The following is a 27,990-nucleotide window of genomic DNA, read 5'->3' as shown; positions in this document are numbered from 1 at the left end:
TCATTTTTCACAGGTTTCTTTGTTAACAGCAGGAAAATCAATTTCAGAAAGCAGAATTCTAGCAGCAACAGCTAGCTCACATTTGCTACTGCCTAAAAAGGAGAAGGAGAAGAGGAAGGAGAAGAAGGAGAAGGAGCCAGGGAAGGAGAAGGAAAAGAAGGAGAAGGAGAAGGAGAAGGAGAAGGAGAAGGAGAAGGAGAAGGAGAAGGAGAAGGACAGAGACAAGGGCAAAGACCCCAAGCAGGTACCCTGACAGTGGGGCTCCAGGCCACAGACTGGGGCCACGCAAGAGGGCCTGGACCCACACCAGGGCTGCCGGGCCGTCGGGAGGGTGCCCCAGGGTGTGTGCCCCCCACCCCCCGGCAGAGGGTGTGCGGGTGGGAGGGCAGCTCTCTGGAGGAGTGGGAAGACAGCTTCCTCGTCACGTGGGGCCCCACCTTGCTCGCGTGGCAGTCCTGTCCGACTGCCCTCCGGAGCGGGCGCTCCCCCTGGACTCCGGCCCCACGTCCTCCGTGCTCTCCTTTACGCGGCGCTGGCCGGGCCTGGAGGTGCCGGTGGTGGGGTCACCGCGAGCCGGGGTGCCTCCGGGTAGACTCTGTTGGGCGAGGGGAGAGAGCACCGTCTTCGTGCCCTCGGGAGTGACGTCAGAGCGGGTTTTGCCTGTGAAACCGAACGTGGCTCTGGTGTGGCTCACAGCCCGGGCGCGGACCCCAGGGAGGACAGACGTGTGCAGGGGTGCTCTCGGGGTGGGGCGGGGCGGGGGTGCGGGTCCGGGCGGCACCCCGCCCCCAAGGGCGCCGGGGATGCGCTGCCTTCTCAAGGCTCACCACCTGTCTGCTCGAGCTCAGCCGCCTTCCAAAGCGAGTGCGCCGTCCGTCCCCGCTTTACAGCATCCAACCGCGGTTCCTGACAAACGGCTTGAGGACTTACCGGCCAGCACAGAGGAGTGGGCTTCCTACTCCTGCCCCGAGGAAGCGATATCTGTATTTAAACAAGATAAAAGCGACTTTACCGTCAACGCGTCAAGCATCCAGAAGCCGGTGAGTTGACTCAAAGAAGTGGTGTGGGCCGTGGCCACGCGCCCGCCAGCCTGCGTTCCCGAACCGTCTCCCCGAGCTGGAGCCTCCCTGTCGTGAAGTACGCCCAGAAGAGGGGCGGGGACAAGGCCTGGCCTCGCGAGGGGCCGAGGAGACACTTGTGGGTCGCCGCCCAGGCCAAGGCGCAGAGCAGGTCAGGCCCGGGGACCGTCCCCAGGAACGCGTTCCCGGCCGCCGCTCTCCCCAGACGACTGCCGGTGTCAGCGGGAAGCACTTCCTTCCTTTCGCCACGCACCCCCCCACCCGCCAGGAGCACCCCGAACACGCCAACGCAGCTGCGTGTCGGGGTCTGTGGCTGCCGTGGCCGTGGCGGTCGGCACGGGCCGGGTGGCAGCAGCCTCAGACGTCTCTCCTCTCGGCCGCGGAGCCCAGGCGTCCAGAGTCCGTCTGGCCCGGCCAGAGTCAGGGCGTCAGCGGGGCCACCTTCCCTGCGGGGCTCTAGGGGAGGGACTCCCTGCCTCGCCCAGCTCCCGGGGTCCCGGCGTCTCTGGGTCAGGGCCGTGTTCCCCCCGTCTCTGTCTCCGACCTCAGGGTCCTCTCCTCTGTGTCACAGCCCTCCCCGCTTCCCTCTTACGATGACCCGTGGGGTGATGTCTAGGGCCCGTCTGCCTAACCATGAGAATCTCTCCTTCTCAGGACTTTTTTTTCTTTTAAGTCTGGCATATGGTAATGCACCATTTCAGTTATTTCGTCCATTAATAACTAATATTTGAGAACATTTATATAATAATGGAGCTTAATCTCAGGGAAGTTCAACTTTTTTACATTTCAGTGTTGGGTATTAATTAAGAGAAATGGTAAAAATAATTACGGTCAAAATTATTACGTCAAAAATATAATAAATGCTTGGTGTTAAGTCTACATACAATTCAGTTTTTGGCATCGGGTTCTTTGGCTGCAAGAAAGAACATTCAGTTTACATCATTAAGGGGAATATTTCTTAATGTTGGGATGGGCTCTTGGTATTTCTTCTGCTGTTGATTTTTAGCAGAGTTCTCTGATTGTATGAATGGAGTTGAGTGGAGAGGTACTGATGGTGTCTATTCCAAATAGGAGTACATACGTGATTACTGTCGTGATGAGGAGGTAGGCAGGCAATGCAACCTCTCTATATTTTTGAGGCCAGTAGGCTAAGCCTAAGGAGTTTAGCCAAGACTTAGGAAGAAAAGCCCATACAAGATAGAGTATGAAGCCAAATTGGGAGCTTAAGAAAAGAACAAAGCCGTAGTTACCCTTTCTGGCAATGGGGGCAGTGAATTTTCCACCATTTTCCCTGTGGTTTTAGACAACCTTTCTGACCTGGGACGCCAGAGCACAGGGTCAGCCAGAATGTTCCTTTCACCACCAGAGAAGATCCCCCCTACACACACCTTTTATTTTAACTATTCTTGGGGAGCATTTATATAAGATTTTTTGTTATTTCTTCCTTAAATTTGGTAGAATTCCCTGGTGAAAACCTTTAGGCCTATTCTATGAGGGAAGGTCATAAATTATGAATATAGTTTATTTCATGGTTATACAGATCTTCAGATTTTCTGTTTCTTCTTACAATTTGATGGATTGTGTTTTTCTAAGACATTTTCACTTAATATAAAATTTCAAATGTATTGGCATAATGTTGTTCTTAATATCCTTTTATTATCTTTTAGTGACTGTAGGGTCTGTAGGGATTTCTGTGTCTTCCCACCCCTCTTTCCTGATCAATCTCACCAGGACTAATCAGTCATTAGTCTCTCAAAGAACCACATGCTTTCCAGGCCACCCAAAGACCACTAGGTTTCAATGAAGTTCCTGAAGGGGCTGCTTTACTTCTAGATCACCCTTAACTGTAAGGTGCAGCCCTTTGGGAACCAGCCGGGACATGTAGCTTTCAGTGGGCCCTCAACTCCAGTTTTTTGCCTCCACCTTACAAAAAAAAAAAAAAATCAGAAGCATCATTCAGCCTCCCAGCTTCCTCTTGAATCAGCAGACATGCCCAGGACAAATGTACCCCAATACGTGAGGCTAATTTCTCTGGACACCCATCGTCTTCCAGGTCTCGGCCCAGTGATTTTTCCCAGCATTTCCCAGTTTTCAGTGCTTTTAGTGCGTTTTAAAAATAGTTCATCCAACTTCTCTAATTTTATCAAACCTAGTTCATCTTTGTAAGCATTAGTTCTTCTCGATCTATATTCAATTTTAAAGCAGGTATTTGTGTTCCTAAAGAAAGTCTGTTTTTAATGGATCAGTAGTTTTTAGTGGAAGAAATCTAACAAAAACATTAATTTGAGTAAATATGTAAATGGATTGTTTCTTTGTTTTTAAAGTTTACTTATTTATTTTGAGAGAGAGCGCACAAGTGGGGGAGGGACAGAGAGAGGGAGGGAGATGGAGAATTCCAAGCAGGCTCCACACTGTCAGCACAGAGCCCGGTGTGGGGTTCAAATTCATGAACTGTGAGATTGTGAATTGAGCTGAAATCCAGAGTCAGCCGCTCAACCAACTGAGCCACCCAGGCACCTCATAAATGGATTGTTTCTTGTGAGGACTTTTAACTGTACTTGGATGTTGAAGATTGTGGGTGATTTCACACGACAAGATAAAAGTTATTAGTGAAGAAGAGGAGGAAAGCACATCATTCATTCATTCATTCATTCATTCATTCGTTGTTCAACAAACACTGTTGAACACCTGCTGTGTGCTTAGAGCTGTGCTTGGAATGGAGAAGGATAGAGATTTTTGTAGAAAGACCCTAGAAGCTAGTGGTCTAACCTTCCTCCCTTCTTTGACCTTACATGTTTGTTGTGTGTTTATGTAGACATACAGTTTATATTATCTGGACCACTTGGTCAAAGCCCTGCAGAAGATGTCCCTTTACGAGCTCACCATCCCAGTCCTGCAATTGGGCGTACTAATTGCAGCCTCCGTGGTAGACAGCAAGAGCCTCAAAGATCTGTACCATCTTCGGTCAGTATAGCTGTTTTATTTTCAGGGAAACTGGGGAGCATTTAGGTGGCTAAAATGAAAATTTCCCCGAAGCAATATAAAAGCAAACAGCGTTTTCATATATCAATTCTGTAGTCAACTATTTCTATAAATAATAGTGCCTATGATTTGTAAAACCAAATAAATCAATATATTTGAACATAAAATAGTAATTTTATTTTACAATTTCTACCTGGTCTTTAAGAGAAGATCATTGTTCTAAGGAAATGCACACTGAAGTGTTAGAATAAAGGGCCACTGTGCCTGTAGCCGACTCTCAAATCATCCAGAAGAAAATATAGGGTGTTAGGAGAGGAAGAGAAAACGGTAAAGCAAATGTGGTGAAGTGTTCACATTGAAGGAATCTGGGCGAGGGGCGTATAGTAATTGTGGTATCTGTGCCTCAAGCTTGACATCATTTCAAAATACAACATTTTACACCAGAATCAAAGTGGAGCCTCTCTCCTTGAGGGGGGAGGTGGTCAGAGCCCCAGCCACTGTGCCTGAGTTTTACCTCTGAAGGTGACCCTGAGACCATAAGTAGGTATTGAGTAAAATACGTGAATGAGTATTAAAATTTTCTCTGCCTGAAATTTGGTAGAGTCACCTGTGTAATTTTGCTTGGGTTTAAACATTATTGAAAACCTCACTAAATTATACATTTCTTTTTCCGTTTACCAATTTTTATCAGGTCCCAGTACAGCCTGACTCTGATCTACCAGGTCCTGTGTAACCCCATTAACTCTCCTTATTGCCCCCCTGCCCCTAGACTTGCCCTAGTTTGTTCCGATTTGAAGTTGCAAGAAGCAGCGACTTACCATGAAGAGGTGGTCGGGCAAACATACCTTTGTGACATGGAGCAGGCCAGGTACGGCGCCTCCCCCGGCTGTTAGGTCTCCTGTCGGTGGGACACGCTCCCCTGTCCAGAAGGGACGATTTGGCCAACCCGGGGCTGCTCTCGGCTGAGTCCCCTCCAGCCCCAGGCCCCATCGTTCATCACAGCCGGACGGTGGGCTGTGGGGAGACCCTCGGCCTTGGAGGCTGTGCCTGGGGGGGTGCAGATCTGTGCCTGGGGTCAGTGCCTGGGGTGGGGGCTGTGCCTGGGAGCAGTCATGGGCATTTTCTATTACCTGTAATCTCGATCTTCCTGTAGCTATTTTCATTTGTATTTCTTGACGACCGATGAAGTTGGACATTCTCAGATATTTCTTGGCCATCATATTTCTTTGGCGTCTTACTTACGTTATTTATGTTAGCTGCAGAAAAGAAATCGCCTTGAGAAAGGAGAAAAACAAGGAACTGCTCTCCGAAGAAAGTCTGACGACGGTGCCCGAGCCCGTAAATACGGTCCAGAAAGCAGAGACAAAGCCGCTCATAGCGAAGGATAAGGTACCCACTCTGCCCGCAGCACCGTGTTCCTGGCTGGGCAGGGACGGTGCTGAGGCTGCAGCCCGAGCCACTGGCCAGGACCTGCTGTGACTGCGCTGTGCCCAAACCCTCCTGCCGGGTTTCCCGTGTCCCCTCCCTGTGGGTCCCGGACGTCTCCGGGGAAGATGGGGCTACAGACCGCCATGGAGTGCTCCCCCCAGGGGCCTGGGCAGGACTCAGAGAAGACAGGCTGGGGGCGGCACGGAGGGCCCACCAGGAAGGGCAGTGGAGGCCCGGGCAGCTAGAGAGGCGGCCCCGGAGGTCTGACCACCAAGCAGCTCTCCCCTCCACGCAGTGGGCACACTTTGGGCGGTCTTGCCCCCGAAGGAAAGTCACCGTCCAGGCCACCATGCTTGGGACACCGCTCCATACTTGGGACTCCGTTTGTGAGCCCCCAGAGTCAACCGTTTGGGACACTTGGTAGGAACGTGCCAGGAGCCCAGGTGTCTTGCCGAATTCAGGGGCTCGGTGACCCCTCCCGTGCTGGTGCGGGTGCCGCGTGGTACAGGACAGCGGGTCCACGGAGCACGGGGCTCGGGCGGGAGCAGGGGCCACCTGGTGCTGGGCGTGCTGGGCGTGAGGCAGCCGGTCAGAAGACAGAGGCCCCGGGAGACTGCACGCAGTGGAGACAGGGGGCCCGGCCCGGCGAAGCGGGTCCTCCTGGCATGGAGCCGCGGGGGCACACGTGCCTGCCATGCCTTGCAGATCTTGAAGATAAACGGAGAGACCGGGACTGGGCTGGAGGGGACGTCCTTTCCCCTTCTGTGGACCCTCAAGGCAGAAGTTCTGCTGGAGGTGGATCTGTACCAGCCTGCGAGGCTGCTGCTGTCGGAGGCCTACCTGGCCTTCCAGGTGAGAGGCCGCCCTGCCCGCGGGGACACGCGCCCTCTGCTGGGAAGCCAGCCTGCTGCTTGCCATTCTGGAACGCCCATCTTAGATTTGTATCTGAGTCTCTGCCCTTTGCCTGACGTTCCTCTGGTTTCCTTGCCTTCTGTACACAGAGTTTGCTAACATCCCTGCTTCCCATGGCTGCCGTGGGCCTGATTCCACGGCCGCTTTCTCTTGGATGGTAGGGCTCCTAGCGGGCCGTTCAGCATTGCGTTTCCTGCCGTCGTGTGCGGAGGCTGAGAGCCTGGAGGCTCGGGCTGAGCCCCCCCACCCATGAGTTCTGTCCAGTCTCCTCAGGTGTGGGCCCTGCAGGTGTCTGGGGCCTCTCCAGGGCCTCCCTGGAAGCCTGGGGTTTTCCGAGCCCCCTTGGAAAGGCTGGCACTCGGGCCTGGCTGTTCACATCTTCGCTCGGCTCCTTAGGCCCCACTACTCCGTCCGCTGGGCTTCTTGAACCTGTTCTGTCCTCGAGCACAGATCTTTGGTCCTCCTGGTGTCCCCCATGAGCGGCCCTTCTAGTGCCTGGAGGCCACAAGCCCAGCCTCCCCTCCCATGCTGGGCCTTTGCTTTTCTCCTGGGCTGTGTCCCCATGAGCATGGATGCCCACGTGTGCTCCCCTCCTCCGAGATCGTGGCCCTCCAACGCCTGCGGATGGCTGGTTCTACCTGCGTCCGGCTCTGAGAACTGTGTCCACTGGGGAGCCAGGCAAAGCTACAGAGCCAGACAGGTGGTCAGAGACAGAGAAGTCCCCGATAAAGGCACAAAACTTCAAGGCGTGGGAGGTTCAGGCAGCGGGGACAGGCGTGCGGGTCTCGGCCAGCAGGAGAGCTGTGTGCAGGCCTGGTGGCCAGATAGGCACGTGCGGTCCAGACTCCAGGGCCAGGAGGGGTGCGAGGGGTGGGGCCCGAGAGGCCGCAGCGCCCTGCTGGCCACGGCCTCTTCTGAGAGCCCCTGGGGCAGAGTCAGTCCCCAGGGCGTGGCTGGGCCACCTTTGCCGCCTCCAGATGCCACCCGCCCCTCCTGAACCTGACACGGGCCCCACATGCCCACGGGTCTTTCCCTCCCGGCATTCCGCTGCCCTGAGCCACCCACCCCATGGCCGCGCCTCTGTGGGGCCACAGCAGTCACAGCCTGGTGACATGTCCGTGGGATGTCTGCAGGTACGGGCCCCGCTTCCGTCCACGGCAACCCGCCATCAGCCTCTTTGCCGTGGCTCCACCGGCCAGCACCCCCCCCACCCCCCACACGTCCGCCTCCCGTAGGCACCTCGTCGCCCTCCCCGCCTCCAGCCTGCATTTGCCGTCCAGGGCCCCGGCTCTTGGGACAGCAGGCCCCAGGCCCACCAGGCCCTCAGTCTGTTTGGGCTACGTGCTGGCTGCCCTGTCCGGGGCCACCTCGGACTGCCGCTGTTCCGGCCCGCGTCCTCCTGCCGGCTGCGGGTCAGAGGCCAACAGCACCCCCGCCCCACGCCCAGGCCACCTGCGCCATGCGCAATGGGCGGGGGATGAGACAGCCCTGGCCAACTAGGGTGCAAAATCTGCTCACCTGCCGGCCCTTGGCCAGCATCTGGACGGGGGCTCCTGGGCAGCGGGGGAAGGGGGGGGGGGGACACTGGAACCTGCCACGAAGGGGAGGGGGCTTCCCAGGGCCCTTGGCACTGTTGGAACCCTGGAAGTGGTTTCAGCACAGGTACAGGCCTCAAGCCCCCCCGCCCCCCGTGCCCTGAGGGCAAATATGGGGCCTCCTTCAGAGGTCAGGGAGCAGCCCAGTGGACACGGTGCGGGAAGGCCCGGTGCCCGGAGCCGCTGTCTCTGTCTCTGTCTCTCTCCCCCTCCCGACCCCCCTCCTGTCTTTCTACGTCCTTCAGGAGCTTGATGATCCTTGTGCCCAAGCAAGATGCCTGCACCTTCTGGCGCAGTTGGCGAACAAGGAAAGAAACTACGGCCAAGCTAAGCAGTTGGTGCAGTGGGCGTGGCGCCTGGGGGGCAGCGAGGAGTTCTGGTACAGCTCAACCCTGACCCTGGCGGACACGCTCCTGTCCATGGAGGGCAAAGGCAGAGAAGTGGCGGTGAGGGGGCCGGGTGCGCTCGAGAGGGGCCCGTGGCCGGTCCCGGTGGCCAAGGGCCACACCCCGACGCCACGTTGCCATCCCCAGGTCTGCCAGTTGTTTCAGAGACTGATAGACACCTTCAAGCTTCTGCAAAAAGAGAGACCGAACCGAGTGCCCGTCTTGGAGTTTATGGCCACAGACCTAGAGGCCAGGTAGTCCTTTGTAAGAAAAGCTTAATTCGCATGTCGGTCGTGGCTCACTTTGTCCTTTATGCGGCATTTCAAACCTATGGCGTGCAGGGAGTCACGCGGAGAGCCCTCCGCCCACAACCCCCTACCCAGGCGACCTGCCCTGGAGCAGAGCCTTCCCTGGGACCCCCTGCCTGCTGCACGCGGCCCCTGGGGGAGGGAGGCCTGCGGACATCGCGGGAGCCCGACCTTCGGCCTTCGTCGGGCTCCTGGGGGCAGTGTGTGTTTCTTTCCAAAGTGCCTTTTTCTTGGGACAGGGGCGCAGGCGGCTTGGTTTGTGCCTAAATTCTCAGGGGATGCTTCTGAGCGGACGCTCTTATGCTGAGGGGCGGGCCCAGCCCCGGTGGGGGGCTGGCTGCAGGGTCTTCTCCACCCCTCACCCTCCGTCAGTGTGGAACTGCGTCCGGGAGCAGACACCTCCCTGGGGTCTGTCCTGCTCCGTGTCCGCCTCTGTTCTGGCCGGTGGTTCCGTGCCTCCCGCCCGGGGGGCAGACGGCAGGTGCACTGGGGACAGAGCCTCCAAGAGCAGCTCTGGGTCTCCTGTGCTTACCGGTCTTGCAGACTTTCAGCTTGTTTTCGAGCCAGCTTCCTGGTAACTTCTATCCTTCTAGAAAATCGTTTCCTCTGGTTGTGTTAGTAGACGTGTTTCTGGGCTCTTCCCCCCTGACTTCACAGAGCTTTTCTCGTAGGTCCCGCTCCTCCTCGGTGCCCTCACTCTTTTCCCAGATCAGACTCCACACCAACGGCTAACTGACCTCAACAAAGAAGCAGCTCTGGCTTTCTTGACCAGAGCAGCCGGGACTTTGTCGTGTTTTGGTTTTCTTGATTTTCTGCTTTGTCTTTGTTCAGTTCTTGGCTGTGTATTTGAGAGGCGCTGTCCTGTTCCGTTTTCACTGGTCCCGTGGGCCACCCAGCCTGTCCCCCTCCCCCGGCAGGCGCCCCTGACATCCCCTGGCAGCGGCCCGCAGGTCTGATGTGCGAAGACCGCCCCGTCCGTGTGGGTTTCTGTCCCTGAGTCAGAGGAGAGCGGTCCTGAATTTCCAGAAGCATGTGATGGCGGGGTGCGGGCTGCTACCTTCCGACTTTATTGCGTTGTGACGGAGGCGTGCGTGTGGCCCGTGTGGTCTCTGCTCTTCCGGAAGCGCTCCTCAGGTGTTTCCTTCGGCAACGCTGGTGACACTGCGGTGGCCACACGTGACGGCCCACGTCCCCTACAGGTGCGTGAGCCTCCAGATCAAGGCCGCTCAGGAGTCAGCTGATAACGAACCTCCCGGATGCTTTCTTCTGCTGAACAAAATGGACGATTGCTTGACAGAAATTGAGAAAAGGTTGATTACCTGGGGCTACAGAGACAACTGTGTGGATATAAAACTAGAGCGCGCCAAGATAAAGAGGTGAGCGGCCCTCCCGGGCCCCCGGAGCTCTGCCAGGGCCGGCGTGCCGCTCCCCCCCATGACCGCGCACTGGCCCCGGGGCTGTCCAGGCCGCTCTCCCTCCGGCCCCCTCCCCGCCCCTGCCCCCCGACTCCGCGTCCTGACCACAGGCCCAGCTTTCCTCCTGGGTCAAGCCCCCACCGGCCCCCGTTGCCCTCCAGCAGAACCTCCTCCTGGCCCCGCCCTGTGGCCGCGGGCACCTCCGTCCAGGACAGCGGCACAGGGAGGTGTCCTTGCTCTCATCCAGTCCCCCCAGTGTCCCACCAGCTCCGTCTCTGCACACACACGGACGTACACTCACAGCCCCGCATGCCGCCCCACCCACACATGCAGGCACACACGCACACCCCCACAGCGTTCTCACATCGGTCACACACACGTGGGCTCGTCACCCGTGGTCACTCACAGGTGTTCACACACAGCCTCGCACACGTCGACCCCGCACACCCCTGCACCTGCTCATACTGGCTCTGGCCTGAGGAGCAGCCCAGGCGCTGCCCTCCAGTGGGGCTCTGTCACCCTCCCCCATGTGACCTCCCGAAGTCCCCACTGTCATCACGGGTAGGTGCTGGCCCAGAGGCAGAGGAGTGAGGCTTCAGTAAATGCCCTCCCCCTCCCGCCTCCCCTCCACCCACCCCGCCCTGGCCACCCGCGTGCTTGGGGTGCACACAGGCATTTCGAAGCTCAAAACCGCGTGTGAGGTACTAACAGCGGCCTTTGTGAGGGAGAAGGAGCCTGCACACGGGCTCACAGTGTGCACAGTGTGAAGGGTGGCCTTTGGCCCGTCATCACAGAAGTGACACGCGGTCGTGGAAGAACTTTAAAACATGCAGAAAAGCACCAATGGGAAGATTCGGTGGTTGAATGAGCACAGTTAACGTTGTGTTGGTTCGCTGGTCTGTCTGCCAGGTGTAGATTTAACTTTGACAAAAGCAGTACAGGGCGCGTACTTGTTTTTGTATCTTTACATATAAGACATCTCATCAAAGGGTTTAAAGTACTAATAAAAATATAGTCACGTAGAAATTATATACTCCGCACTTCGTTAGTGCTTTGAGATTTTTGTTCTGAACCCCACTCTTGGTCTTATAAAGATTATGTGCCCAGAACGAGAAAGACCAGGAGCAGAGAACCGCGTATTACTTGGAGGCACATGACTTGGTCCAGAGAGCTGTGGCTGATGCAGAGGAGCTGTTCTGCAGCGTGCGGGCCTTACTGTCCCTGCAAGAGGTGAGTCTGTGCCCTGGGCGCCCCCCCCCCCCCGGAGCCCAGAGCACCCCCGGGGCACGCACAGACGCCCCCCACTTGCCTTAAACAAGCCGCCGGCTTCCACTTCTGGGAGTGACACCGACCGGATTTGCCCTCCCTTCTGAAATAACCAAAAAGTAGACAAAAACGTGAAGCAGATGTTCAACACACTAGATGTCAGCATCCGTGCCGTCATCCTGAGCAGAGGCGGCCCCACCTCTGTCCACACTCCGGGTGGCCGAGGGGCACCCAGGGGGACAGGTACGGGGCTGGGCCCCCACTCAGGCTTGGGGCAGCGCCTGCTCCCACCAGCGGACAACCTCGTGACCCCGAGGCCAGTCGGGGATGATCCAGCCCCGGATGAGCCCTGCCCCAGATCAGCCTGCAAAGTCATCCAAGTGTCTGCGCACTGGGGTCCCAGGGCCAAGGCAGGAGCGGGGCACAAACGTCCATCCGCCAAAAAAGCAAGATGCGCCACGTCTGGCAACGGGTGAGAAATCACCGTGCCAAAATCCCAGTCAAAACTCGCGTGCGAAAATCACCATGCCCGAGCAGGAAATACACCTCAGACAGTCTGTGAACTGGCACAGATACCAGAGTTCAAAGGCAAGGATGTTAAAAATTACTACTGACTGCATTCCTCACGCTCCAAAGGCTAAGTGGAGATACAGGAGACGTAAAGAGAGAGAGCTGGGGAGGCACGCACCGGGTGGGTAGGGGAGCAGAGACTGAGAGGGTCGGAGGCGGCCGCGGACAAGAGTGGGGATCGCCAGAACACCCGTGAGCCGACGTGCCGAGAGCGCAGTAATCGGAACCTTGCGAGGAGAGGAGGGCCAGGAGGGGACAAAGGCTGTTTGAGGAAATAGTGGCTGAAAGCCACTATGAGCCTACTGGAATCCAAGTATGCCAAGGGCACGTTGTGACCCAGCTGTCTCCGGCTGGGGGCCGCGAGGGCTCTTCGAGACGGGTCAGAAGTGAAAGCACACGGTAAGTGCAGAGCAGCCGACTTCAACAGAAAGAGTGCCATCTGGAAGACGGTGACGCAGCGTCACGAAGAGCCTGGAGCGAGAGCTGCTGATCGGTACCCAGCAAACACGTCTCTCGAGGATGAAAACGAACTAAAGACTCCCCCGGACCTCCAAGAGCCGAGCGCGTGGCAGCGGACACGCGACGGGACCGCACAGTTGTCCTTGAGGCGGAAGGAAATCGGCCCCACATGGAAATGTGATCTGCACAGATGAACGAAGGGCACGGCGAGTGCGAGCTTCCCCGGGGAAACCTGTGACGATTTTCTCTTGTTATTTAAATCTCTCCGAAGGATAGCTGACTGTTCCGGCAAAATGATAACAGCGTAGCATCAGGTCGGTAGCACCCGTGAAAACAAGATGTGTGACAAGAGTAGTGTGACGGAGTTTTGTGCTCTGAGTGGAGTGGCAAAATATACTCTAAACCCCGAAGGGATTACGAAAATCTCAGAACAAAGAGGCACGCCTAATAAGCCAAGAAGGGCTTAGGAGATCCTAAAAACCATTCACTTGTCCCTCAAGAAAGCGGAAAAAGGGGAAAGAGAATAAAGAACAGCCGGGCCGTACAGGAGACAAACAAGTCATGTCCCAGTCCCGCGAACCAGAATGGTCTGGATCCCCAGTTAAATGACAGAACGGTATGACAGACGGTATGAAGAAGCAAAATCCAACCATGCGCTGCCTACAGGGAAGCCACTTTACAGACATGACTAGGCCGGAAGTAAAAGGATGGGAGACGGTACACGATGCTGACACACAGCGAAGGAAGCCGGGCGGCCCCACCCGCAGCAGGCAGAGCAGGCTTCGGAGGAGGAGCGTCACGGGGACGAGCGGGTCGGTTTCACGGTGTAAGGGGAGCCAGTAACCACGGAGACGTCATGTTCTAAACTGTAAATACCTAAGAGCAGATCGTCCAAAGGAACGAAGGAAAGACTTGTGACGTTGCGGCGGAGAGGCAGACAAATCGGTATTAACAGAACAAGTAGACCTCAGGCAGAGAGCTGGGTTTTGCACCACCACCGACCAGGTTGCATAGTGGGTGTTTATAATGCATCTCCCCAGCAGCAGCAGGATCGCATTCTTTTTGTTTCGTGGGCACACGACACAGTCTCCACGATAGATCATATTCTGGATCCTAAACATAGAACAAGTCTCAATAAATATAAAGAGATTTAAATAAATAAAAAAAAAGATGGTGTACCAAGACTGCCATGGAATTAACGTAGAAATCAAAAAGCAGCATAAAAGAATAGTTTAGCCCATGGAGGCAGAAAGCTGATTCGTGGTTGCAGGGGAGGGGCTGCGAGGCCATAGAGAAGAGATGGCTGTTGAGTGGGTAAGGGGTTCCCTTTTGGAATGACAGAAACATTTTGAAAGCAGAGGAGGTGCCTCCCAAGGCTGCGAACACACGAAGCACCACCGAGCTGTGCACTTTGAAACAGTTAACTTCACGTTATATGAACTTTACCTCAATTAAAAAACAAACCCAGAAAGCTATGGGTGGAATTGCCCAGATACATGGAAAATGAGTAGCATCTACCAAAATAACTATGAGCCAGAGAGCAAATCAAAAGGGAAAGTGTTTCTGAACTGAAGGGGGGAAAACATGTCAAAATTTTTAAGGCATCTCTAATGGAATGCTTAGGGGAAATTTTGTGACACTAAATGACTGTATGACAAAAGAAATAAGATCCCAAATTAATGACCTCAGTCCTCACCATAAGGAAGGAGATAAAGAACCAGCTCCCCAATGAACAGAAGAAAGGAAATCAAAGATCAGAGCAGAAATCAGTAAAATAGGAAACATTAAATTAGAAGGTAAAATCAATAAAACCACAAGTTGTTATTTGAGCAGATCAATAAATACACACACTTCTGCCTGACTGATCAGGAAGAAAAGAGAGAACGTGAATAACCAATATCAGAGAATAAGAGGTGTGACATCACCGTTGATCCCACACATATTAAAAGGATAATAAGGGGCTATCCTGAACAACTTCACGATAATGTGGAAGATTCCTTGAAAGACACAAACAACCAAAACTCACTCAAAAGGAGGCAGATCACCTGAATAGCCTTCCATCTGTTAAAGAAACTGAATTTGTAGTTTCCACAAGGAGAACCTCGGACCCGGAAAGCTGTAGCGGCAAATCCCAGCGGACATGTAAGGAAAGCATAACACCAATTCAACACAAACCCTTCTGGAAAACTGAGGAGAGGGGAGCACCCTATGAGGCTAGTGTTACCCTGATACCAAAACAAGAGCCTCAGATAGATGCCTCTCGTCACGAACATAGATGCAAACGTTCTAAACAAAAATTCAGCAAATTAAATCCAACGATATGTAACAAGGAGAAGACATCAATGTCAAGTCGGGACTATCCTGGGAATTTTTTTTAATGCTTTTGCTGTTGTTGTTGTTCTTTTTTGTTTATTTATTTAAATTCAAGTTAGTTAACATACAGTGTTGTCTTGGCTTCACGAGTAGAACCCGGTGATTCATCTCTTACATATATGATGCCCAGTGCTCATGCCAACAAGTGTCCTCCTTAATGCCCATCGCCCATTTAGCCCAACCCGTCACACACCTCCCCTCCAGCAACCCTCAGTCTGTTCCCTGTATTTAAGAGTCTCTCATGGTTGGCCTCCTTCTCTGTTTTTATCTTATTTTTCCTTCCCTTCCCCCATGCTATCTGTTGTGTTTCTTAACTTCCACATATGAGTGAAATCCTGTGATATTTGTCTTTCTCCGACTGACTTATTTCTCTTAGCATAATACCCTCTAGTTCCATCCACGTTGTTGCACATGGCCAGATTTCATTCTTTCTTCATCACCGAGTAGTATTCCATTACGTATATAAACCACATCTTCTTTATCCATTCATCAGTCGATGGACATTCGGGCTCTTCCATAATTTGACTGTTGTCGATGGCACTGCTATAAACGTGTGCCCCTTTGAATCCGCATGTTTGCATCCTTTGGATAAATACCTAGTAGTGCAGTTGCTGGGTTGTAATGTAGTTCTGTTTTTATAGTTTCTTGAGGAACCTCCACACTGTTCTCCAGAGCGGCCTCACCAGTTTGCATTCCCACCAGCAGTGCAAGAGGGTTCCCGTTTCTCCACATCCTCGCCAGCATCCAGAGTCTCCTGACTTGTTCATTTTAGCCACTCTGACCGGTGTGAGGTGTTATCTCAGTGTGGCTTTGATTTGTATTTCCCTGATGAGGAGTGATGTGGAGCATATTTTCATGTCTCGGTTGGCCATCTGGATGTCTTCTTTGGAGAAGTGTCTATTCATGTCTTTTGCCCATTTCTTCACTGGATTACTTGTTTTTTGGGTGTTGAGTTTGAGAAGTTCTTTATAGATTTTGGATACTAACCCTTTATCCAGTATGTCGTTTGCAGATATCTTCTCTCATTCTGTCAGTTGCCTTTTCGTTTTCCTGATTGTTTCCCTTGCTGTGCAGAAACTTTTTATCTTGATGAGGTCCCAATAGTTCATTTTTGCTTTTAATATTTATTTTATTTTTTAGAGAGAGAGAGAGGCAGAGAGAGAGAGAGAGAGAGCGTGTGCGCATGAGCGGGGGAGGGGCAGAGAGAGAGGGAAAGAGAGAATCCCAAGCAGGCTCCAAGCTGTCGGCGCTGAGCCCAACACAGGCTCAAACTCATGAACCGTGAGATCATGATCTAAGCGGAGAGTCGTATGTCCAACTGACTGAGCCACCCGGGAATTGTGTAACATTCAAAATCAATCAATTTGGCTCACCATATTTTTTTAAAATTAAAGTAAAAACATACGATCACCTCAGTAGATGTGGAAAAGCAGGTGACTAAACCCAACACTCATTCCTGATTGAAAAAAAAATACTCTCAGCAAACTATTAATAGAAGGAAAACTACTCAAGCTGATAGAGGGCATCTGTGGGACTCCCATCACACCTGGGTGGAAGTCCAGGGCTAGGACAGCGCTATGTACTCTCACCCCCTTCCTCCTGAGTTGTATTTGAGTTGTAGCCCACTCAGCAGGTGAGAGAAGGAAATTCAAAGTGCCCTGTTGGGAAGGAAGAAATACAGCAGCCTTTGCTTTCAGACAGCATAATCACGTGTATGGAAAACCTCATGCAATCTACAAAAATGATAATAATAATAAAGCTACTGGGACTACCAAGCAGTTGCACCAAGGCTTCAGGACGCAAGGACAAGATGCAAAGATTAATTTTATATTTCTGTATACTCCCAACAATTTACCAGATATTAAAAATTCAAAAACAAGGGCACCTGGGTGGCTCAGTCGGTCGAGCATCCAGCTTTGGCTCAGACCGTGGTCTCGCAGTTCGTGGGTTCGAACCCCACATCAGGCTTTGCGCGGACAGCATGGAGCCTGCTTGGGATTCTCTGTCCCTCTCTCTCTGCACCTCCCTCACCCATGCTCTCTCTCTCTCAAAAAGAAACATTAAAAAAATTTTTTTAAATAAAAAAATTCAAAACAATACCATTTGACAGAATGAAAATGAAATTTGATAAAAAAGTGGAAACGCCTACCCTGAGAACTGTAACACATTGCTGAGAAAGTGAAGGAGGCCCAAACAGATGGCGGGATATACCATGTTCATGGGCCAGAAGACTTGATATTGCTAAGATCTCAAATCTCCCTAAATTTTCTGTAGTCCTGACCAAGAAGCTGCAGGCTTTTTTACAGAAATTGACAAAATTATTTTAAAATTCATATAGAATTGCAAAAGACAAAACATAGCAAACACAACTTTAAAAAAGAAAAACTAGGGGCACCTGGGTGGCTCAGTCGGTTAAGCGTCCAACTTCGGCTCAGGTCATGATCTCACGGTTTGGGAGTTCGAGCCCCACACTGGGCTCTGTGCTGACAGCTCAGAGCCTGGAACCTTCTCTGGATTCTGTCTCCCTTTCTCTCTGCCCCTGCCCCGCTCACACTCTGTCTCTGTCTCTCTCAAAAATAAATAAACATTAAAAAAAAGTAAAAAAAAAAAAAAAAAAGAAAAACTAAGTTGGAGATCTAACACTATCTGATTTTAAGACTTATTATAAAGTGACAGGAACCAAAGCAGTATGGTTTTAATGTAAAAGTAAGACATGAGATCAATGGAACATAACAAAGAATCCAGAAATAGACACACTTTACAGACACAAAATTGATTTTCAACAAAAGAGCAAAGGCAATTCAGTGAAGAAAGGCTACTCTTCAAAAGAGTAGGCTGGGGGTGCCTGGATGGCTCAGCTGGTTAAGCCAGCGACTTCAGCTCAGGTCATGATCCCATCGTTTGTGGGTTCGAGCCCCGCATTGGGCTCTGTGCTGACAGCTCAGAACCTGGAGCCTGCTTCAGATTCTCTGTCCCCCTCCCTTTCTGCCCCTCCCCCCGCTCATACTCTGTCTCTCTCTGTCTCTCAGAAATAAATAAATGTTAACAAAAATTTTTAAAAATAAAATAGCTAAATAAAACATTGGTGCTGGAGCCACTGGAAATGCACACCCAAAACACAGATGGAAGGACTGAGCTCAGAGCAGATCATAGACTTACAGGTAAGAGCTGAAACTACAAAGCTTCTAGAGGAAGACACCTCCGGGACCTTGGGTTCAGCAAAGATTTCTCACCTACGGCAACAAAAGCATGATCCATGAAGGAATAAATTGATAAATTGGAGTCTGCTCTTCAAAAGACACTATTCAGGGAATGAAAAGGGAAGGCACGGACTGGGAGAAAATATTTGTGAACCATATGACTGACAAGATTTGATCCAGAATCTAAAACACTCTTGGGGCGCCTGGTGGCTCAGTCGGTGAAGCGACTGCTCCGGCTCAGGTCACGATCTCGAGGTTCGTGGGCTCGAGCCCCGCGTCGGGCTCTGTGCTGACAGCTCGGAGCCTGGAGCCTGTTTCGGGTTCCATGTCCCCCTCTCTCTCTCTGCCCCTCCCACGATCCACTCTGTGTCTCTCTCTCGAAAATAAATAAGCATTAAAAATTTCTTTTTGATTTAAAACACTCTTAAAACTTAATAATAAGAAACAACCCAACAAAAAGAGGGCAGTTGAGCAGACATCCCCAAGGGGAACGTGTGGATGGTGGACGATGACATGCAGGGATGGTGAACCCACCAGTGAACCAGCGAGACGCCGACGGTCATGGAAAACCACAGCACGCTGTGACAATGGCTACAATTGGGAAGACTGAGCATACTGATCGTCAGCGAGGACGGGGAGGGACAAACCTCCGGCCGCTCGGCTGGGGGCGTAGCACAGACCACGCTCTGGCAGTTAGACACAGGCCACCGTGTGAGCCGGCCCCGGGTGTGAGTGGATAAACGCCCCGTGGCGGGTTCTCCCCATCAGTTAACGGGCATGAATGCGCGCAGCGATGTGGATGGGCCTGAAATAATTACGCAAGGGAACAGCGCCGGAGACAGCACGTGCCGTCAGCCCACGGGCGTGAAACCCTAGAAAACGCAAACCGGCTCAGAGTGCCGGAGTGTGGCTGGTGGCCGCCAGGAGGGAGGGACTGAGGGACACGTGCGTTGTTTGGCTGTGGAGACGGCCCGTGACGTCTCATCGGAGCTGATGGAAGCACGGGGCGTGGGGGGACGCGGGGCCTGCCCGCGCCCTGACTGTGTCTCTTGCGCGCCCAGGTACAGAACGTCAACACGCCTCTGATGAGGAGGCTGGCGCAGCTCCGACTCCATCTGGCGGAAGTGTCTCTGGACCTGCTGGAGCTCATCTGGGCGGAGGCCCTGGCCCGCCAGTTTGAGCAGAGCCCCGTGGAGAAGCTGCTGGTCAGCTACCTGCAGAGCGTCAGTGACTACACCTCCGTCGGCTTGGTAACCGTCCCCGAGACCAAGGGGCCTCCCCCGCGTGCGGGTCTGCGGGGGCCGTGCTGTGATGGCAGGGCCACCCGGGGGCGGCTGGCGGGACGGAGCCCTGGGCCTGGCGGGCCTGGGGGTCTTGCCGAAGAAAGCTCCCCCCGTCTGACGGTCGGTGGGGGGTCTGCTGGCGGACTGTGCACGAAGCACTGTCTTCCCCAGGGCGTGCGTGTGCTTTGCCTAAGCACGTCGGCATGCTAAAGAGCTCCTCAAAGCTGAATTCGTGTTGTTAAAGAGCAGCTGAATTTGCAAAATACCTGAAGGAAACATATTCTGCCATTTTTAGACACTTTCCTAGATTTCATATAGTATGAGTCAAATTAATTTGACGTAACTATGGAGACGTGGAAGATAGCCCTGAAACTGAACTTGAGGCAAACTTACGTTATTCGTTGGTGAGCCCCACCTCCGGGTTCTGCAGCCAGGCTTCCGTGACCTCCCGACGCCTCAGCCCCGGAGACCCCCCCCCCCCCCAGATGCAAAAGGGAGCGTTTCTCAGAGTGCTCGGATGTTGTCCCTCCCGGGGGCCTGAGACCAGGGACTCCAGGGGCGCGACCCGGGGACCCGGGGACGGGAGGGGGCCGGTGCCTCCCAGGGCCGGGCGAAAGTAACCACAGGCGCTTTGTGCTCCCGAAGAAATGGTTCACCCTGAAGCGGACTCTGGCCCACGTGGTGCTGGCACAGCTGGGGGCCCTGCACTCGCCACGCACCGGCTTCGCGGAGCTCCGCGCCCGGCAGCTGGGCCTGGCGGGGAGGGCCCTGCGCCTGCTGGCCGTGCAGGCGGACCCCGTGCGCCCCACCGTCTACTGGGAAGAGGGCCTCTCGGTACGCGCTCCTGCCCTCGGCTCGCCCGCAGACCCCTCACCCCGCGCGCGAGAACAAACCGTGTATCTAAGACTCCCCTACTCTCAGTAAGAACCGGGATGTCAAACAGGCCTCGAATTGTCCCTGGTTGAGAAGGTGGCGTGGCCTGGGGCGCCTGGGTGACTCAGCCGGTTAAGCCTCTGACTCTCGATTTGGGCTCGGGTCATGATCTCACGGTCTGTGAGTTCGAGCCTCGTGTCAGGCTCCAGGCCGACGGCGCGCAGCCTGCTCGGGATTCTCTGGCTCCCTCTCTCTGCCCCTCCCCACCCCTCAAGATAAATAAATAAACATTTAAAAAAAAAAAAAAAGGAGGGTGGTGTGGCCTGAGCGAGGGAGAAAAAGGCAAGAAGTGGTCTGTCCGGTGTGACCAGCCGGCGGGAGAGAAACACAGACCGCTGGGGACAGACTGGAGAGGAGGGGGGGCAAACATACAGGTGGTCCGAAGGCAGGACGTCCCCGGCAGCGGCCCGCGGTTCCTGGTGTTCCCCGCACCTCAGCAGCTCTCCAGCGAGTCCAGGGTGCGCCCAAGTGCGGGTGCAAAACCCCCGCTCACGTGCAGCAGGGGACCCGAGCCCCTTCCTCACTCCCACCACCCACACTGCCTCGTGGAGCCGACACAACGGCTTGTGCCCCCGCACTGGCCGCGTCGTGCACGCAGGCCCACACCCTTCTCTAGGGCCCCCTGCCAGGCTGCCCCGCAGGCCGGGTGCCCCTGGGGAGCACCCCACCCCCGAAGGGACCCTGCTGACGCTGCTGCAGGGCTCCAGGCCACCGTCCAAGGTGCCTCGTACATACCCCTTCTTCCATCTGGAAGGCACCTGCCCAAAGGCGAAGGCAGGCTCATCCCCACAGACCCTGCTCTTCTAGGAAGACCCCCAGCCCCAAGCGGCTGAGCTGGCCGACAGGGGCGCCTTCCCCACAGGCAGGTGCTGAGCCGAGCGGCCATAAGCCTCTGGAGACCATTCTGGAGGACGACGCCGGCGAGGATCGCTATAGGGACCCGGGACCCTCCAGGGCCGCCTCCCAGGAGCACGGCAGGAAGGGCTGGGATCTGCAGGTACGGCCCCTCCCACGCGCCCCGCGACGCCCCGCCCGCAGCCCCGGGCTGAGCCTGTGTCCCTGCAGAGAAAGATGAAGCTGGCCCAGCGGTACCTGGCCCAGGCGTCCGAGGTGCTGCTGCAGTGCGTGCGGGTGGCCCTGGGCGGCTGCCTCCTGGACATCGCGGCGGCCGCCAGCCTGGAGATGGTGGAGTGCAGCGGCACCCTGGACCCTGTGGCCACCTGCCAGTTCCTGGCGCTGTCTCAGGTGGGGCTCTGTGCCCCTTCCTCCGGGCCCTTCTTGGCCACCTGGGGAGAGAGCGGCCCCGGAGCACCCGGCGCTCCCTCCCGCCGGCGCCCGGCCGGTCTCCGCCTTGAGAGCGGCGCTCAGCCGGAAGAGGGCGCTTCCGGCCACCGGAAGCAGTAGGGAAGGCCGCCCCCCCACCCAGGTTCCCTGAGCCGCAGCCCCTGTTACCGACATCCCCGGTGGCCGGGCAAGCCTCGTGCTCTTGAGGCTCAGAGCAAAGGGGTGGGCGGGTGCCGGGAGCGCGGTGGCGGAGGGCCGGGAGCAGCACGGCATCCCAAGAAAACGGTAGCAGGAGCGGCCGTGCAGCCCCGTCCACCCTCGCGCGTGGGCGCCACCGGCCCAGGGCAGGGCTCAGGCCCCCGGGCCCCTCCTGTCTGGTTCAGAGCTGCTCGGCCTCAGAGATGATGCGGGACGTGCTGTTCACGGCCACGGACGACACCAGCAGCTCACAGCTGGCGGCCCTGCTGCGGCTGGAGCACCAGCTGAAGCGGAAGGGGAGGACGTCCACCAACTTGTTCGCGAGCGTGAGGCAGAGGCTGGCGGTCGTTTCCAAGGTGAGCGAGCCCCCCGAGCCGTCCCCGTTCTCACAGCTGTGCTGCGTCGCTCTGCTGTGGCCAGCCCGACTGGGGAGGATTCGGGCCGGGTCCAAATCCTGGCTCCCCTCTTGTCGGCGCGCGGTTCTGGGGTGCCACTCACCCTCTGTGACCTCCCGTTCCTCGAGGGCCTCGTGGGGACGAGGGCCCGCCGCCTCGGTGACCCTACATCCCAGGCCCGCGGCAGAGGGCGGGAGCGACAGGGCCCCCGAGGGTCCTCCTTCAGCCGCCGTGGAACGCTGCAGTCACCCCACCTCCTCGTGCTGGGACGAGCAGCTGTGAAGAGGGGTATTTGAAGGAGCGGGACTCGGTGAAAACCTAGCAAGTCGGGAAGCGGCCTGGAGCCCCCTGGCTGGTCCCTCTCCCCTCCTTCCCTGTTGCTTCTGTGCACCTGTGTGGGTCTGACCTCGTTCCCTCCCTCCACGGCTTCCTGTCTCCCTCCGTCCCCTGTCTTGCTTGCGGTGAGGCGTCCTGTGCTCCATGGGAAGTTGAGGGGCGCCCCTGGTCTCTTCCCACCAGATGCCAGTAGCTCCCCCTCCAGTCGGGACACCCCAAACTGTCCCCAGAACTGCCCCCTGCTGAGAGCCAGGGCCTTAGCCCCCGTGCTGGAAAGCCTCCCTCCTCCTGAGGAGCACTGCAGGCCCCAGGAGGCGCAGGGACCGCAGGCCGGTCCACAGGCAGGCCGTTCCCCACAGCCCAGCTGCCCACCTTTGGAGGACACGTCCGTGTGTGTCACTGTGGCTGGGGTGATGGTGACCCAGCGCTAACTTCAGAGGAAACCTGAGGGACCATGTACATCAATCAGTGCATGTGCAGGGCTGAGGACAGAGCCAGACGCAGGGGGCGCAGGAGCTCGGTCCAAGACGAGACCCAGTCCGAGGTGGGATGAGGTCCAAAGTGGAACAGGGTCCATGGTGGGACGGGGTCCGAGGCGGGACGGGGTCCATGCGGATCAAGTTCGAAGACAGGATGGGGTCCATGGTGGGACGGGTTCCAAGACAGGACAGGGTCCATGGTGGGACGGGGTCCGAGGCGGGATGGGGTCCAAGACAGGACGGGGTCCATGGGGACAGGGTCTGAGGCGGGACGGGGTCCGTGGTAGGATGGGGTCCGAGGCGGCCATCTCTGTCACGGGTGTTGTGTCAACTCCTCCTCCTCCTCCTCCTCCTCCTGTTTCGAGGATCCTTGTGGGAGACCTGCACTGAATCTGGTCACAGACTCAGGGGTCGGCTGCACCTGGGGGTGGGGCGCAGAGCACAGCCAGGCTACCGCAGCGGCCACAGCAGGAGCCAGGTCAGTGGTACCAAATGCTGTCTTTAAAGGCCCAGCTGTGGACACACTGAGAGCAGGCTGAGCTCCAGCTCCCGAGAGGGGACTCTGTCCCCGTCTGTCCCCACATCACTGCCGGCCCTCTGGGACATGTGGCAGGCTCCTGACGATGCGCCTGGGGACAGCGGCTACATTCCGGGCCATGGGGAGTTTGCCTGAAAGCTCGTGGAAGGTGATGAGATCCGTCATGGTCTCATGGCGCCCGGGAAATGAGGGCCATCCTGGGAGGAGGTGGCCTCCGGGACCCCAGTCCCCGCGAGATACCCCCCACGTGAGGCCTCTTCAGAGAGCAGGAGCACAGCACAGGGAACACGGACCGGCAGAAGGCAGTCAACCAGAGAGGAGAGAAATTGAAAAGACAGAACCAGGGATGAGCGCCATGGGAGGAACTCAGTAGGCCAAGCGCACTCCTAACTGGAGTCTCCGAAGCCGGGAGAGAGAAATGCGGCCCCAAGGCGATACTGACATGACCCGATGGCTTCGAATTTCCCCAAGCCCACGAGGACCGCCAGCAACCTTGCACGGGACAAACACAGGAAGCCACACCACGTCCATCCGCGTGGAACTGCTAAGTGCCCAGGACGGAGGCCCCGAGGGCAGCGGGACCGGAGCCACAGGCCCCTGAACACAGGCCAGAGGAGACCGTGGCCCGCCGACGTGCAGTGGAGACACGCTCAGATGCACAGAAACCCAGGCAGTTTGCAGGTATCCTGCAAGAAAAGAAACAAGGAGGAGGTGTCGGACAGGAAAAGTAAGTCCCCAGAAACACGAGAGAACCAAGAATACTCCAAAGGCAAACGTTTAGTGATAGGAAATAAAATTTGACTGTGTAAGACAGTAATTCTAACATCTTGTGGAGCTGAAATTATTTTGTGGAATTAATAGGCAAGACAGTAAAACAAAGAGCAGGAAGGATTAGATGAAGGATTAGATGATGCCGAGGGTCTGTCACTCCTCGGGAAAGGTAAAGTTACATCTTTATTAGACTCTAATGAGCCAAAGGTGAATGTCTTAGTTCCCAGGGTAACCACTAAAGTAATGTGTGACTAAGTTAATAAAAAGGAAAAAATCAAATAATAGTATTTTATTATCCCAGAGACAGGCAGAAAGAGCGGGGGAGGTGAGGGAATATAAAAGCATATGGTCCCAGTGGGGAAAAGGCAGAGCAAAGTAGACAGAAACCCAACGGGTTTGTGGTCGTAGTAAGTATAACAAGCCGAAGACCAAGACTGTCAGAGTGGATGAAAAGAAAAACAAAGTCCAATTACGTGCTGCTTAAAAGGGGTACGTTTTACACACAAGGACCCGGAAATATTGAGCGGAAAAGATGAGAGAGAGCATCTACATCATGAAGTTACTACTGACATGAAAGCCGGGTGACCCGGAATCAGTCAACAGGGAATCACAGTCCTAAACCTTCACATACGATGACGGAGATTCAAATACCCAAAGCAGAAGGGTTGGAATAGAGGAGCCCTGGACAGGCCCACGTCTGGCGGAGGACCCACGGCCACGTGGACGGCTGGACGGAGCGTGTACCAGAAGGGACCAGAGCCGGGCCGTGGCAAAGCTGAACACACCAACAGAGCGAGATCCTCCCATTTGTTTTCCAACCACAGTGAGATTGAATTAGAAATGATGTAGCTGAAAGATACCGTTGCTTTGAGAGCATCATCATCGGTTAGTCAAAGAAGGAATCACAATGAAATTTAGAAAGTGTTTTAAACCGAGTTAGAGAATGAAAACACTACATGTCAAAACCTATGAGACTTGTCTAAAGCAGGGCTTAGAGGAAAAATACAGGCTTGACTAGAGGGAGAAAAATCTTAAAAACGGTAACTAAGATTTCGATTTCTAGAGGCTAGAACAAAAACACCTAAGAAAAATAGAAAATAAAAAATTAGAAATACAGCAACAGAAATAGCAAAATTTGAAAACAAACATACAATAGAGGAAACCAACACTGATCAAAGGGCTCCAAAGAGAAGATTTTGATAAAGTTGATGAACATTTAGAAAGACCCAATAAAGAAAAAAAAAAAGGAAAAAAAAAACCCAGAAAGATTCCAATACCAGTACCAGAAAGACATCATAGAGACCCTTTGGACATCACAAGGCTCGTAAGGGAATATTCTCTTTAACCTTACTCCAGTTATCTTGACGATTGGGATGGAATAGACAAATTTCTCAAAAAATACAACGTACAAGCTGACAGAACAGAAGATCTGAATAATTTATTAGCTGTTAAAGAAATTGAATCCTTTATTAAAAACATCCCCACAAAGAAAATCCCAGACCCAGTCGGCTTCACCAGTAAATTCTGCCAAACGGTGAAGGTACAGATAACCTCCCCAACGCTCCTAGAGAATAGGAATACTTCCTCTTTCTTTTAAGGTCTGCTAAGTCTCCATACTGGAAACCTAGTGGTGGTGGTACAAGGAAGGAAAATCTCTCTCATCGGCAGACACAAGACACTGGCCAGCCAGATCCTGGTCGTGCGTCAGCGTCAAACGGCCACGTTCCCCATGGCTTCATATTAAAAACATGAACGTAATTCACCATATTGACAGAACTTGATGAAGGACATCCTTTAAACCCCGAGCAAACCTCAGCCTATCTGCTGAAGGGTTGAAAGATTTTCTCCAGCCAGGAGTGGCGGAGCCCCGGAGGCCGTCAGCGCTTCTGTTCCGCATCGTCCAGTGAGGCCAGAGGTGAAAGGAGGGGTGAAGGAACAACAGTCAGCACAGAGGCCGGGAGCCCAGCCCGATGCGCCCATTTCGCAGGTCGTTAGAGAAGCGTCAGCTGCACTCCGCGTGCCAGGTGCAAACAAGCAGAAAAGGAAAATACCTGAGTGACACTGTCTTCAGTAGCAGCAAAACAATCAGTACCTGGGGGAAATCGGACACGAGATACCCCTGGCCTCTCCCCTGAAAACTACAAACCATCTGAGAGAAATCTGAGAAGATGCGCACAGAGGAGGTGGGCTGTGTGTGGGCGGAAGGCTCCGTGCCGTTCCGACGACCGTCTGCTCTCTGTGGACAAAGGGACAGGTGTGTGTGCTTTCCTCCTTGGGCTGACTCTGGCTGTGTTCCCCCAAGTTCGTGGTCAGTATCGCTTTCTAAGAAAGTGGCCCGTGGGTGACGATGAGCCAAAACCACTTGACAGGTGATCCCGTACCCGCCCTCTGTGGAGCTCATTCCCATGTACCTGACCTGTCACTGGGCAGACAGGAGTCTCCGGGAATGGCTCCCAGAGAGAGGGGTGCCCAGCACCGACCTGTCCTGATTCTCCTGGGCGGCCTTGTGAGCCTAAATGCCAAGTCACCCCAGGAAGGCGTCCTATGGGCCATGAATCTGCAGTTGCCACAGAAGCCTCATCAGACTCCCAGCAGGCGTTTACCTTTTTAAGAACTGACGATCCAATTCTAAAATTCTAAAATGCAGAAATGCCCACTTGCTATACAAGGTATCAGGACCTTGTTATTGACGCGATCAGCATGTTATTGACACATGGGGAATATATACACATACAGAGACAATGACCAGTGGCACAGAAGAAAAGTCTGGAAACGGACCCATCCACATAACGTCCAACATATGTCAAGGGTGACCCCGAGGGGCGAGGGGCACCGTGGTGCAGATCCCGGTGACGGGACCGAGGAGGGCACCTGTCGCGATGAGCCCTGGGTGCTGCGTCGAAGTGTCGAATCACCACATTGTACACCCGAAACTAGCATAGCAGCACATGTGTACTTTAATACAAACTTAAACACAAGCGAGCCCGAGAAAAGGCCCCCAAGCTCACATCCCGTGGTACTGGGGATGTGCTCCCGTCAGTGAGAAAAAGACACTCCCGCAGGAAAGAATGGCAAGAGTGGAATTTCACAAAAGATACCCAAATGGTCGATAGACATTTTTATTGGCCCCCAACTTCATTAGTTATTAGCGGAATGCAAAGAGGCCTGCATTCAGATGCTGCCAGACCCCCAGAGGCGCTAAAATGGACAGGTTCAGCAGGACCCGGGTCACACGGGTGGGGTGGGCCTGCATCCACGCAGCAGCCCCTCTGGCGTCGGGGTCTGTGCTCAGCTGCACCTGTGTCCCTGGCCTGCACCCCCGTGGAATGCCCCCGCGTGGTCCCCAGGGAGCACATGCCCAGGGCCCGACCCGCAGCTTCCCAGGTGGCCCAAACGGGACTGCCACTGCCACTGCCACTGCCGGGAGAGGACAGAGGCTGTTGGCGGGCTCACTGCGCTCTCCAAGAAGCCAGTCTGGTCCCCAGCAGGGGGCGCTCCGCGCCAGACGCCCTGGCTCCACCTCTGGGCGGGTGGGTGTGGCTGGGTCATGCTTCTGCTTTGTGCCTGCTCCGCCTGTAGCTGGGACATGAATGCAGATACCATCGGTGCTCAGACGTGAGTGCAGACACCCGTCGGTGCTCGCCACCCCGAGGCTGGTTTCAGTAGCAAGTGGGGACCCGTGCTTGTGGGCCGGTTCCTCGGGACGGCTGCGGAGCGGGATGCGCCTCGGAGCCGGGGAGGGTGAGGGGGTGGGCTCGGGACGGGGTGCGCGCCCCAGCCAGATGCGCCTCGGAGCAGGT

The 27,990-nt window shown here is 54.9% G+C and overlaps 1 protein-coding gene, 1 long non-coding RNA gene and 1 pseudogene across 5 annotated transcripts in view; 1 reads left to right on the top strand and 2 right to left on the bottom strand.

The window, feature by feature from the left end:
- Positions 1 to 27,990, top strand: part of CFAP46 (cilia and flagella associated protein 46) — a 95,315-nt gene that overhangs the window by 53,275 nt on the left and 14,050 nt on the right. For all 4 annotated transcript variants that reach the window (XM_042960133.1, XM_042960132.1, XM_042960134.1 and 1 more), the window contains exons 30-44: positions 14 to 244; positions 891 to 1,040; positions 3,895 to 4,043; positions 4,831 to 4,929; positions 5,318 to 5,450; positions 6,195 to 6,341; positions 8,242 to 8,442; positions 8,530 to 8,636; positions 9,890 to 10,066; positions 11,200 to 11,335; positions 19,035 to 19,223; positions 19,902 to 20,090; positions 21,052 to 21,186; positions 21,255 to 21,434; positions 21,857 to 22,027. In XM_042960133.1, coding sequence (XP_042816067.1) covers positions 14 to 244; positions 891 to 1,040; positions 3,895 to 4,043; positions 4,831 to 4,929; positions 5,318 to 5,450; positions 6,195 to 6,341; positions 8,242 to 8,442; positions 8,530 to 8,636; positions 9,890 to 10,066; positions 11,200 to 11,335; positions 19,035 to 19,223; positions 19,902 to 20,090; positions 21,052 to 21,186; positions 21,255 to 21,434; positions 21,857 to 22,027 — 2,394 coding nt within the window. The remainder of the gene's footprint in view (positions 1 to 13; positions 245 to 890; positions 1,041 to 3,894; positions 4,044 to 4,830; positions 4,930 to 5,317; positions 5,451 to 6,194; positions 6,342 to 8,241; positions 8,443 to 8,529; positions 8,637 to 9,889; positions 10,067 to 11,199; positions 11,336 to 19,034; positions 19,224 to 19,901; positions 20,091 to 21,051; positions 21,187 to 21,254; positions 21,435 to 21,856; positions 22,028 to 27,990) is intronic.
- LOC122231764 lies at positions 154 to 21,478 on the bottom strand. The gene is made up of 4 exons (XR_006208998.1): positions 21,282 to 21,478; positions 5,192 to 5,317; positions 931 to 981; positions 154 to 660 (listed from the first exon to the last, which is right to left on the bottom strand). It is a non-coding gene; the product is annotated as an uncharacterized LOC122231764 (long non-coding RNA).
- On the bottom strand, positions 1,967 to 2,444 carry LOC122231763 (annotated as a pseudogene).

The sequence above is a fragment of the Panthera tigris genome, chromosome D2, assembly GCF_018350195.1.
Source record: "Panthera tigris isolate Pti1 chromosome D2, P.tigris_Pti1_mat1.1, whole genome shotgun sequence".
NCBI lineage: Eukaryota > Metazoa > Chordata > Mammalia > Carnivora > Felidae > Panthera > Panthera tigris.
This window is presented reverse-complemented; position numbering and strand designations above follow the sequence as displayed.